Below are 13,445 nucleotides of genomic sequence, written 5' to 3'. Positions count from 1 at the left end.
TGGGTCTTTTTGGATTTTTTTTGTTTCATAATAAGTTAGATGTTTTTCAAATTTTGATTAATCTGACCACAAAATGGTTTCCATTTTGCCTGAGTTAATTTGAAAACAGCTTTAACGCAGAGAAGACAACAGCATTTCTGAATTGGGATAATATATAGTTTCATCTTTGCATGCTAAACCTTTAATGCGCATTTGTTGACTGCCCAGCAAACTGTGTTTGCAGACAATAATTTCTGGAAGTATTTCTGAGCCCATACAATAATTTGCATGACCGAATAATGTTACTGTTTTTAATGCAGTGCCACTTGAGGACCTGTATGAAGTATGCAAATGGATTTCACCAGAATCTCTGAATCTTCTTGTATTCTGTACTGTAGATAGTGAGATATTCATAGTCTGTGCAATTTTATATTGGGAAATGTTTTTTTAACTACCGTATTTTCCGGATTGCAAGACGCACTTTTTTCCCCCAAAAATGGGGGTAAAATGGGGTGCGTATTACAATGAAGATATGGCTAGCAGGATGGTGGTGCTGGAGCGGGGTCATAGGAGGCAGGGTCGGCGATACTGAGGGTGTCACTGCAGTGTTGCGGTGGTGGCAAGTGCCTTGAGCTGACTGTTCTATTGAATCACCCGCGGTTGACACAGTGAACTTCAATAAAACGGCTGCGGAGGTGGCGCATGCACAGATTGATGCTGTGGACTTCAAGAAAATGGCCGCAGAGAACTTTCTGCGCACGCGCCACCTCCGCGGCCATTTTCTTGAAATCCATCGTGTCAACCGCGGGTCATTCAATGAAGTCTGCAGTCAGCTCAGGTGCCCACCGCCGCAGCGACACCCCGACACCCCGTCCTGTGACCCTCCTGAGTCCTCCACTGCAATGACACCCCTGCAGCATGCCAGCAGATCAATGGCGTCCGCCGCCGTGACACCCCTGCGGCCGCAGTATTGCTGACCCTCTGTCCACTGACCCTCCTGGGATGCAATACCCCCTCCATTGAGCCTGCAGCATTGCTGACCCTGCCTCCTGTGACTTTCCTGAGATGCACCACCACCACACCCCCTGGTAAGCATTAGGATTGAGACACACTAGGATTATAACACAGACCCTCATTTCAACATTAAACATATTTTTTTTTCTATTTTCCTCCTCTAAATTTGAGGTGCGTCTTATAATCCGGCGCATCTTATAAACCGAAAAATACGGTATTGCACAGTTTTTAGATGCAGTTGACAGATTGGTGAACTTGTAACCATTTTTACTTCTAAGAGACTCAACATCTTCTTGGAAAAAGGTCTAACTTTCCCCTTTGATCTGTGTTTTATGAGCTGTTGTGAATAAAATATGCCTATAAGAGATTTCCAAATTATTACTTTCAGATTTTCTTTAAATTTACATAGCATCCCAATTTTTTAAAATTTGTGTTGCACATACAATAGGTATTAGTGATGAGTGAGCATGGTGGCCACTTCTCGATACACAATCGAGCATCAGCGTGCTTAGGTACGCTTGTTACTTGATCGAGTATCGCTGGAGTGCAAGCTCCATGCTTTGCTTCTGTTAGACATCCAATAAACATGAGGAGATTACTGGCTATTAGCATTACTATGACTGGCCGGCCGCATTGCATCATCGGATCTTATATGATAGTAAATTGGCGAAAGAGGGATAGTGTGGGGGAGTCTTTATTCAAATAAACTATTTTTTCCCATGTGAAAACCTAACAGAATATGGTACTACTGTTTGTAAAAATGAGCCAATATTTAAAAAAGACCACTAAAAAGTAATAATACATATAACGATTTTTATTACCAATACATACTGTACGTATGCACAATAAACAATCAATGTAAAGATGGAATGATTACCATAGAGAAAATAAGACGGAAAGGTATGAAATAGACCCCTCACACCCTCCAGAGGCACAGCAATCAAAGCGAAAAAATTAAAATGTACAACAACCCCCAAAAAAGCAGGCTGGTGATATGCAAAGATATGCTATAAAAGGCCTAGCAGCATGGGCAAAAAGTACAACCAGTGGCCATTAGACAGCAGTAGCAACAGGTGGCCCTATCAGATCAGAGAATATTCCCTGCCTATGCACATAGCAAAGCATGCTAGCATCAGATTGCCAATAGCAAAATCAATATTCAATATAATAGCAGTTGAAAGCTCGGGACAGAGCTGAAACGTTCAAGAGGTGAATAAAGCAACAAAATGGATTTAATATATTTGAGTGTTGGGTTCTTTTTCTTTTTTTCCTACAACTCTATGAGAACCAGAACGAAGTTCCCATAGAATTGTATTTAGTTTATTAATTTATGACCTCCAGCACGCTCCATGAAATACTGGTACTTCTGGCAGGTCACAAGTCGCCAAAGACCGTCAGGAGCTGTTGATGATGAAAGATGAAGCCGCCAGAGGGTGACCATATGACATTAGTCTGGGGACTTAGATTTAAAGCACCACTCCAGCGGTGCATTTAAAAAAAACCATTACAGTGGTGTTTTAAATCCAGACAACCAACTATATTGGTCCAGAGTTAGATGCAAATTTAGTAGAGAGGTGAAAGGGTTTGTCACAGTCTGCACAATGTCGTCTGCAAAAATCCTTCTTTTTAAGGGTTTACACACGTGATCAAAATTGTTGGTACCCCTCATTTAATGAAAGAAAAACCCACAATGTCACAGAAATAACTTGAATCTGACTTAACTAATAATTAAAAATCTATGAAAATGAACAAAAGAAAGTCAGACATTGCTTTTCTGCTTCCACAGAATTTTTAAAAAAAAATAAAAGTCATGAAATAGGCCTGGACAGAAATGATGGCGCCCTCCTCCTTAACTTAATATTTTGTTGCACAACATTTTAAGAATTTAAGGCAATCACTGCAATCAAACGATTCCTGTAACTATCAATGAGACTTCTGCACATCTCGACAGGTATTGTGGCCACTCCTCAAGAGCAAACTGCTCCAGTTGTCTCGTGTTTGAAGGTTGCCTTTTCCAAACGGCATGTTTCAGCTCTTTCCAAAGATGGTCAATAGGATTTAGGTCAGGAGTCATAGAAGGCTACTTCAGAATAGTCCAATGTTTTCCTCTTAGCCATTCTTGGGTGTTTTTAGCTGTGTGTTTTGGGTCATTATCCTGTTGCAAGACGCATGATCTGCAACTGAGACTTAGCTTTCTGACACTGGGCAGCACATTTCTCTCTAGAATCCCTTGATAGTCTTGAGATTTCATTGTACCCCGCACAGATTAAAGACAACTTGTGCCAGATGCAGCAAGGCAGCCCAGAACATTATTGAGCCTCCTCCATGCTTCACAGTAGAGACAGTGTTCTTTTCTTGATATGCTTCATTTTTCTATCTGAACATAAAGGTAATGTGCATTGCCAAAATGTTTAAGTTTTGTCTCATCTGTCTATAGGACATTTTCCCAGGAGCTTTGTGGTTTGTCAACATGTAGATTGGGAAATTCCAGTATGGCTTTTTTATGGGTTTTTTTTCAATAATGGTGTCCTCCTTGTCATCTCCCATGGAGTTCACTTTGGCTCAAACAACGATGGATGGTGCGATCTGACACTAATGTTCCTTGAGCTTGAAGTTCACCTTTAATCTCTTTAGAAGTTTTTTTGGGCTCTTTTGTTACCATTCGTATTATATGTCTCTTTGATTTGTCATCAATTTTCCTCTTGCGGCCACGTCCAGGGAGGTTGGTTACAGTCGAATATTTCTTAAATTTCTGAATAATATGTGTTACTGTAGTCACAGGAACATCAAGTTGCTTGGAGATGGTCTTATAACCTTTACCTTTAACATGCTTGTCTATAATTTTCTTTCTAATCTCCAGAGACAACTCTTTCCTTTGCTTTCTCTGGTCCATGTTGAGCGTGGTAAACAACCATGTTACCAAACAGCATAGTGAGTATCTGTAGCTCTATATTCAGGCCCACTGACTGATTACAAGATTGTAGTCACCTGTGATGCTAATTAGTAGACATACCTTGAGTTAACATGTCGCTTTTGTGACATTATTTTCAGGAGTACCAACATTTCTGTCCAGGCCTATTTCATGTGTTTTATTTTTTTATTATTTTTTTTTAAATTCTGTGGAAACATGGTTGAAAAGCAATGTCTGACTTTCATTTGTTCATTTTCATAGATTTTTAATTTATTATCACTTTTGTCAGATTCAAGTTATTTCTGTGACCATTGTGGATTTTTCTTTCATTAAATGAGGGGTACCAACAATGTTGACCACGTGTGTATCTTGTGTTTGGATCTTTTTATATTTAGATAAGTCATAAGCTGTGCAGCAAAGGGTTTTAAACTGAGCAAGTGCAGAAGAAAGAAAATGGGACACCCCTGATGGGTGTTGTTATTGATAGAAATGACTGAAAAAGGAGCATGCGACACACACACCAAACACTTCTGAGTTAACGCCACCCAAGGCTCTGACAAAAGACCCTGAAAAGCCAAAGTGATACAATGTGTGAACCATAAAAGGCTAGTCAAGGCAGTCAAAAACCTTTTATATATGTAGGCCACAAAGTACAGTCTCCACTTCATCCCAATTAGCAAAGTCCACCAGGTTCACTATATGCCTGTTGTTTTCTCCCTCCTGTAGTGAACAAAGAAAATCCCACCTTATTTTTGTGGATGAGATAGAGAAGCCAGCATCCAAGATCATAAGCTAACAATTTATCATCAGCTAACAATTTAGTAAATATCTGAAGATAGCTTCACAGGGAACAGGGGGCCCTCATCCAGCTGAACTGCATTGCTGTGCAGAGACCTTTCGGGTATCTGCGTCTCTGCACTGCAAAACATGCCGCCAGCCAAACGGAGACTGGAAGCTGACGTTGTTGCGCCCGTGACTGGGGATGCATGGCAGTAACGTCATGAGTTGCCATAGAAGGCACAGTAATGTCAGTTACCAGCCACTGGACCGGCTACAGTGCTACAGCTACGGTGCACAACGTGGGAGCAGGTGAAGGTGAGTAGAAATGTTTTTATGTATTAGAAAACTACAGTTTAAATACCAGGAAGGGGTCCAGGATAAAGACATATATACCAGGATGGGAATATATATCAGTATTTAGGACATTTTTATTAGAAAGGGGCCTAGGATGGGGACATATATAACAGGATAGGGGACATATTTAGCAGGATGGGGCCATATTTGTCACAATGGGGCCTAGGATGGGGGACATATATACCAGAATGGTGGACATATTTACCAAAAAGGCGTCCAGGATGGGGGACATATATACCAGGAAGGGGCCCAGGATGGGAACAAATACCAGTATTGGGACATATATACCAGGAAAAGGCATAGGATGGGGACATATATATCAGATATCAGGATGGGGGATATATTTACCAGGATGAGGGACATATTTACCCAAATGGGGGGAATATTTACCAAGATGGTGGACATATTTAACATAAAAGGGCCCAGGATGGGGGACATATATACCAGGATGGAGGACATACAGTGCCTTGCGAAAGTATGCAGCCCCCTTGAATTTTTCAACCTTCTCCCACATTTCAGGCTTCATACATAAAGATAAAATTGTAATGTTATGGTGAAGAATCAACAAGTGGGACACAATTGTGAAATAGAACGAAATTTATTGCTTATTTTAAATTTTTTTAAAAAAATAAATAACTGAAAAGTTACATAGTTACATAGTTACTAAGGTTGAAAAAAGACCTAGGTCCATCTAGTTCAACCTTCCTCCACCAGTTCAGTGGGGCGTGCAATATTATTCGTCCCCTTTAAGTTAATACTTTGTAGTGCCACCTTTTGCACATCGAGAGACTGAAATTCTTGCCCATTCTTCCTTTGCAAATAGCTCGAGCTGAGTGAGGTTGGATGGAGAGCGTTTGTTAACAGCAGTTTTCAGCTCTTTCAACAGATTCTCGATTGGATTCAGGTCTGGACTTTGACTTGGCCATTCTAACACCTGGATATGTTTATTTGTGAACCATTCTATTGTAGATTTTGCTTTATGTTTGGGATCATTGTCTTGTTGGAAGACAAATCTTCGTCCCAGTCTCAGGTCTTTTGCAGACTCCAACAGGTTTTCTTCAAGAATGGTCCTGTATTTGGCTCCATCCATCTTCCCATCAATTTTAACCATCTTCACTGTCCCTGCAGAAGAAAAGCAGGCCCAAACTATGATGCTGCCACCACCATGTTTGACAGTGGGGATGGTGTGTTCAGGGTGATGAGCTGTGTTGCTTTTACGCCAAACACATCGTTTGGCATTGTGCCCAAATAATTCGATTTTGGTTTCATCTGACCAGAGCACATTCTTTAACATGTTTGGTGTGTCTCCCAGGTGGCTTGTGGCAAATTTTAAACAACACTTTTTATGGATATCTTTGAGAAATGGCTTTCTTCTTGCCACTTCCATAAAGGCCAGATTTGTGCAGTGTATGACTGATTGTTGTCCTACTGACAGACTCTCCCACCTCAGCTGTAGATCTCCGCAGTTCATCGAGAGTGATCATGGGCCTCTGGGCTGCATCTCTGATCAGTCTTCTCCTTGTTTGAGATGAAAGTTTGGATGGACAGCCAGGTCTTGATAGATTTGCAGTGGTATGATACTCCTTCCATTTCAATATTATCCCTTGTACAGTGCTCCTTGGGATGCTTAAAGTTTTGGATATCTTTTTATAAGCAAATCCGGCTTTAAACTTCTCCACAACAGTATCACGGACCTGCCTGTTGTGTTCCTTGGTCTTCATGATGCTATTTGCGCTTTAAACAGAGCACTGAGACTATCCCAGAGCAGGTACATTTATACGAAGAATTGATTACACACAGGTTGCTTATATTTATCATCATCAGTCATTTAGGACAACATTGGATCATTCAGAGATCCTCAATGAACTTCTGGAGTGAGTTTGCTGCACTGAAAGTAAAGGAGACGAATAATATTGCACGCCCCACTTTTCAGTTATTATTTTTTTAAAAAGTTTAAAATAAGCAATAAATTTCGTTCAACTTCACAATTGTGTCCCACTTGTTGTTGGTTCTTCACCACAACATTAAAATTTTTATGTTTGAATACTTTCACAAGGCACTGTATATATTAGAATGGGAACATATATGTCAGGATGGGAGATATATTTACCAGGAAGGGGCCCCCTAATGAGGATATATACTGTATACCAGGATGGGAGACATATATCCCAGTATGGGGGGCATATATCCCAGGATGGGGGACATAATTACCAGGAAGGGGCTCAGAATGAGGGATATATATATAACAGTATGGAGGACATATTTACCAGGATGCGGGACATGTTTACCAGAAAGGAGGACATATTTACCAAGGTGGGAGACATATTTAATAGAAAGGGGTCCAGGATGGGATACATATATACCAGGATGGAGGACATACAGTATATACCAGGATGGGAACATATATGTCAGGATGGGGGACATATTTTCCAGGAAGGGGCCCCAGATGATGACATATATACCAGGATGAGAGACATATAGATCAGGATGGGGGGCATGTATACCAGGATGGGAGACATATAAATCAGGATGGGGGGCATGTATACCAGGATGGGGGACATATTCACCAGAAAGGGGACCAGGATGGGGGACATATATACCAGGATGAGGACATTTATGCCAGGATGGGGACATTTTTACCAGGAAGACGGACATATTTACCAGGATTGAGGCATATATGACAGGATTGGGACATTTATATTAGGATAAAACCATTTAAGCCAGAAAGGGGCCCAAGGTTTAAGACAAGTATTCCTGGATAGGGGATAAAAAATTAAAAAAAAAAATCTGACGTGCGGTCCCCCAAGTTTTCATCCCGAGCCATGATAATGCCGGCTGGGAGCTGGTATATTCTCAGCCAGCAGCCGCTCGGTATTGCCGCATCTATTAGATGTGACAATCCCGGTGCATTACTGGCTCTTCTCGATTGCCCTGGAGCAGTGGCAATCTGGGTAATAGCAGGGGTTAATAACAGCGCACAACTGCTACTAAACCCTAGGTTGTGATGGCACGGGCGTCTATCAGATACCTGCATCACAACCTGTAAGTGAATGTAAATAAACAAGACACAGAGAAAAATCCTTTATTTGAAATAAAGTACAAAACGCGCCCTCTTTCACCACTTTATTAATCCCCAAACACAGGCCTCCAGCTCTGGCGTAATCCACACGACGTCCCACGATGACACATCCAGCACTGCTACATCTCAGAGCGAGCAGCCATAGAGAAGACTGCCAGCTCTGAGTGTAGCCATTTACTGAGCCGCAATAAACAATGACTGCAGCAGAGACTGTCACAGGCTGGGGGGCGTGTCAGCTAGTAGCCAATGACAGATGAGAGGACGGCCGGTGGGCGGAAAAAACACGGAAAGCTGTGATTGCGTGCACAGTATAGGACGTGAAAGCGCGACCCAGAAGCAGTGTGCCGCCATGACACCGAGTCTCGGTAAGTATGAAACTGATGCTTATTTGTTGTTTTCTTTATTTTTACTTTATTTGCCGAATCTGGATCGTGCACACAGAATCCCGCACCCGGGTCCGGCACCTAGATATCATTCAAACTGCGCGGATCTGCACTTTTACAGTCTGGATCCGCTCAGCCCTCGTTTTTACCATAAGTGTTTTATCAGTGATTTTCTCACATGAAAAACACAAAAACAAAACCTAAAAGCAAAGCACACTGATTTTTTAAGGAAACACATTCTGCATAAAATATGGACATGGGAATAGCAGCATAGACTTTAGCTGTTCCATGTTCTATCCAGGAAAATCACGGAATGATTTAGAATGAGTAGAATGTGATTCACAGACTTCTGTATGAGGCCTTATAGAACATTAGGGTTTTATTACCAGTCTCGAAGTCCTCTGTGAATTAGTTATAGACACTCAGGGCACCATACTCATATGGATGGAGCGTTACTCAAATAAAAATATCAAAATATCAACCTTTCATAAAGTAAGACATTTGGGTAATAACAGTAATGAAATGCAGATGATACAGTTCCCATAAATATATATAGAGAGAGTGAGGGAGAAAAGTATGGAGAGGGAGTAATAGAGGAATAGAGAGGGAGAAGGGAGAGGGAAAGAGAGGAAAAGAGAGAAGGGAAACAAGAGAGGGGAAGGAGAAAGAGGAGGGGGAGGAAAGGAGAGAAAGTAGTTTCAAAGTTTGACATTATTGCAATTATATTCATGGCATCATTAGACATGTTTGCCTGGATGGGATTTTTAAGGAAACAATATTAAAAATTAAACTAGTTTTGCAAAACTGAAGGCCACCAGACTTCAAAACTCTTCTTGCTGGTATGCTGTGAGAACATATATGTTTACAAGTATTTTTCTGTCCTGTGCAGGCAGTGAAAAGCACCATGAAGCGGACGTGTAAGTGTCATGGGGTCTCTGGAAGTTGCACTACCCAAACTTGCTGGCTTCAGCTTCCCGAATTTAGAGAGGTGGGCTATTACTTAAAGGAAAAATATCACAAAGCTCTTAAGGTGGACCTGCTGCAGGGAGCCGGTAACAGTGCAGCCAGCAGAGGTGCCATAGCTGAAACCTTCAGTTCCATCTCCAAGAAAGAGCTTGTTCACCTGGAAGATTCTCCAGATTACTGCCTGGAAAACAAAACCCTGGGTCTTCTGGGCACAGAAGGCAGAGAATGTCTTAAAAGAGGGAAAACACTGAACAAATGGGAAAAGAGAAGCTGCAAGCGCCTGTGTGGAGACTGCGGATTGGCTGTAGAGGAGAGAAGAGCAGACATGGTCTCCAGCTGTAACTGCAAATTCCATTGGTGCTGTGCTGTAAAATGTGAGCAATGCAGAAAAAGCGTGACCAAATACTTCTGTGTCAAGAAGGAGAAGCGTGAGAGGAGCGGAGGTGGCATTACACGCAAGAAAGAAACTAAACTAAAAAAGAAGTTTTAGACTTTTACTAAGTTGTCTGTAACTGAATTGTTGATAAAAGCCTTATAGCCAGAACGAAGAATGGATCTGTTCACCTGGTGACACAATACGGTGATATGGTTTCCTGCTGCAAGTACTAACTGGATTAATAAAATCTGCAGTTATAATGAAAGCATGCAACTTTTTGAGCTGTATTGCATCCCACACAATGCATGCTCAAGGTCTCAATATCAGAAAACATACATACAACCTCTTCCAAACAACACAAACTTTCAATCAAAAGCATAATTATAAGGCGTGTAGAGGTAACAGTATAACCCCAGAGGTCCCTGTGCTAAATAGGATGTCACCAGTATCGTATAAATGGCCATCCTTGGTGGGGCCTCAAATTACATCACTGCCTTTACAATTTTATAAACACCAGTTAGTTGAAATGTCAAATTATAAATTTCAAATTATAATCCAATCACAAGAAAAATCTATTACAATTTTTTCAGAAGTTTTTAAATATTTTTTTTTAGAAATTCTGTGTGCATAAATAAAAATATAGAGATGCCTTTTTTACAGACATGTTTTTAGATACAGAGAGGACAATCATATTTTCATTAAGTTTATTTTAAGATTTTTCATATTATTCTTTTTTATCTTTGGGCGTACAATTTGCAGGAAAGATGATTCATGCATTTTGTGCATTGAGATAGTCTAATATATAGTTGTTTTTTTAAGTGTTCTGTTCATTTTGATATAAAATTGTAGACAGATGTATATACACCAAGTGGAGCACAAACATTAAGAGAATATTTTCTGATTATTATTTCTAGAAACTTTTGATTTCTTTGTAATTTTACCAGAAAATGTCATACACAGTGAGGTATACAAAAATTATAGTAACAATTGCTCTTACCCCTACATAAAGGAGGTGCAAAACAAAATACTGCTGAATTAATGGGGTGTCTTGTGGGAAAATGTAGAATTTTGATGTAACATTGAATAATGATAAGGCCTCATTCACATGGCAGTATTTTACATCAGTGTTTCTATGCCAAAGCCAGGAGTGAAACTTGCACAGGAAGGTATAATTTTAAGATTGACCCCTGTTCTGTCTTTTGGAGGCACTCCTGGTTTTCGCAAATACTGATGAAATACTAATGTGTGAATAAGGCCTAAGGGGCACTTTGCACACTGCGACATCGCAGGTGCGATGTCGGTGGGGTCAAATTGAAAATGACGCACTTCCGGCATTGCATGCGACATCGCAGTGTGTAAAGGCTGGATGATACGATTAACGAGCGCAAAAGCGTCGTAATCGTATCATCGGTGCAGCGTCGGCGTAATCCATGATTACGCTGACGCGACGGTCCGATGTTGTTCCTCGCTCCTGCGGCAGCACACATCGCTGTGTGTGAAGTCGCAGGAGCGAGGAACGTCTCCTACCGGCCTCACTGCGGCTTCCGTAGGATATGCGGAAGGAAGGAGGTGGGCAGGATGTTTACATCCTGCTCATTTCCGCCCCTCCGCTCTGATTGGCCGCCTGCCGTGTGACGTCGCAGTGACGCCGCACGACCCGCCCCCTTAACAAGGAGGCGGGTCGCCGGCCACAGGGACGTCGCACGGCAGGTGAGTGTGTGTGTGAAGCTGGCGTAGCGATAACTTTCGCTACGCCAGCTATCACCACATATCGCTGCTGCGACGGGGGCGGGCACTATCGCACTCGGCATCGCAGCATCGGGCTACGATGTCGTAGTGTGCAAAGCCCGCCTAAGTGTTGTTTATTGCCTTTTATGAAAATCAATGGTGAAATAATCCCTGTATTTTCTGATGACCATTTTTACCAAGGGAATTTTATTTTTATACTTTATAATACTAACAAAGAGAGGCTTTGATTACTCAGCCAGGCAAGATTGTAATTCAGTTTTGTAAAGAGTATTTGGAGCCTCATCTATCCTTCCTAAAACGTTTTGGGTAATTCTAAATTTCTTTCTTTTAGCTTGGACCCAAGTTTTAAGGACTTTTTATACTGGGTCATAATGACTCAAATAATCATTCACGCAAACATTTGATTACGGCACAGTGTAAACAAATATCAAGTGATCAAATAACGAACAATTACTCGAATGACAGTTGATGCCATACTTTAAAAGGAACCTGTCACCTGATTTTTCATCTATAAACCTTCAGCAACTGTGCTGTCTTCCATAAAGGTGCATATCATTTCCCGCACCGTATGTAAATCCAAACAATCCAGTCCCATGGGCGTGCTTGCTGCGGCGTCTGTCCCTTCTCTCTGCGCTTATAGCCATTTTCTTGTAATGATTGATATGGATGATGCCTCCTGCGTCCACATAGCAAAGTGAAATTCCACGTCTGCTCAGAGACATCACTGGCTCGCACAGACACACTGCTCTGCCCTATAGACCCTAATACATAAGTGCACATGCACAAAATGGCGAGTTCTCTGCACAGGCACAAGATTTTGCCCTGGTATGTTGATAACACAGAAGATGTCATCCACATTGCCCTGCGAAATATAGCGCCTGTGGACAGACCTTGCCGTTTCTCGCAACTGCACTTATCTATTAGGCTCTGTCCGCAGTAGGGCAGATCTAAGTGAGCCTGCACGAGCTGGCGACGTCTTTGGTCCGGCGCGAGATTTCATGTGGCTATGTGGATGACGCAGGAGGTGGACATCAGACCGGATCGTCCGGATTTACATGCAGCACTGGACATTTCAAATGGTATTTGGGGGGTGTAGAAGGGGGAGTCAGGGGATAACAAGCACCATTTATGGAATGCAGCACAGGCGCTGATGAAGATGGTAATTTTGCTTTATACATGAAAAATCTGGTGACCAATTCCCTTTAAGATAAAAAATTGTCTGCTGTTAGCAGCACTAAATTTGTGCTTCTAAAAATGTAAACTGTATGGGGAGGGGACAAACAATTGCCTTGATGATGTAGGTAATTGCAACTTAAGCTTGCTTTACACGTTGCAATTTCACATACAATTTCATATGCGATTTGCAACGCCCCCATCGTATGTGTGGCACGTTCAATTTGTTGAACGTGCCGCACATACGAGTAACCCCCCGTCACACGTACTTACCTGTCCATACGACCTCGATGTGGGCGGCAAACGTCCACTTCCTGGAGTGGGAGGGACGTTCGGCGTCACATCGACGTCACGCGGCAGCCGGCCAATAGAAGCGTAGGGGCGGAGCTGAGTGGGACGTAAACATCCCGCCCACCTCCTTCCTTCCGCTTTGTGGGCCGGGAGCCGCAGGACGCAGGTAAGGTCAGTTCATCGTTCCCGGGGTGTCACACACTGCAATGTGTGCTGCCTCGGGTACGATGGACAATCTGACGTTCAATTCTAGAGACAGGTACGATGTATATGCGATGAACGTTTTAACGTTCAATCGCACGTACCTGTCACACACTACAATGCAACTTACAATGCCGGATGTGCGTCACTTACGATGTGGCCCCCGCCGACACATTGTAAGATATATTA

General features: G+C 42.1%; 1 protein-coding gene across 1 annotated transcript in view; it reads left to right on the top strand.

Moving 5' to 3' along the window:
* Positions 1–10,017, top strand: part of WNT8B (Wnt family member 8B) — a 142,267-nt gene extending 132,250 nt beyond the window's left edge. The window contains exon 7 of the mRNA XM_075347231.1: positions 9,390–10,017. Coding sequence (XP_075203346.1) covers positions 9,390–9,956 — 567 coding nt within the window. The 3' untranslated portion in view covers positions 9,957–10,017. The remainder of the gene's footprint in view (positions 1–9,389) is intronic.
* The last annotated feature ends 3,428 nt before the right edge of the window (positions 10,018–13,445 follow it).

Source organism: Anomaloglossus baeobatrachus, chromosome 5 (genome assembly GCF_048569485.1).
Source record: "Anomaloglossus baeobatrachus isolate aAnoBae1 chromosome 5, aAnoBae1.hap1, whole genome shotgun sequence".
Taxonomy (NCBI): domain Eukaryota; kingdom Metazoa; phylum Chordata; class Amphibia; order Anura; family Aromobatidae; genus Anomaloglossus; species Anomaloglossus baeobatrachus.
The sequence above is the reverse complement of the archived record's forward strand: the minus strand, read 5'-3'. Positions and strand labels throughout refer to the sequence as shown.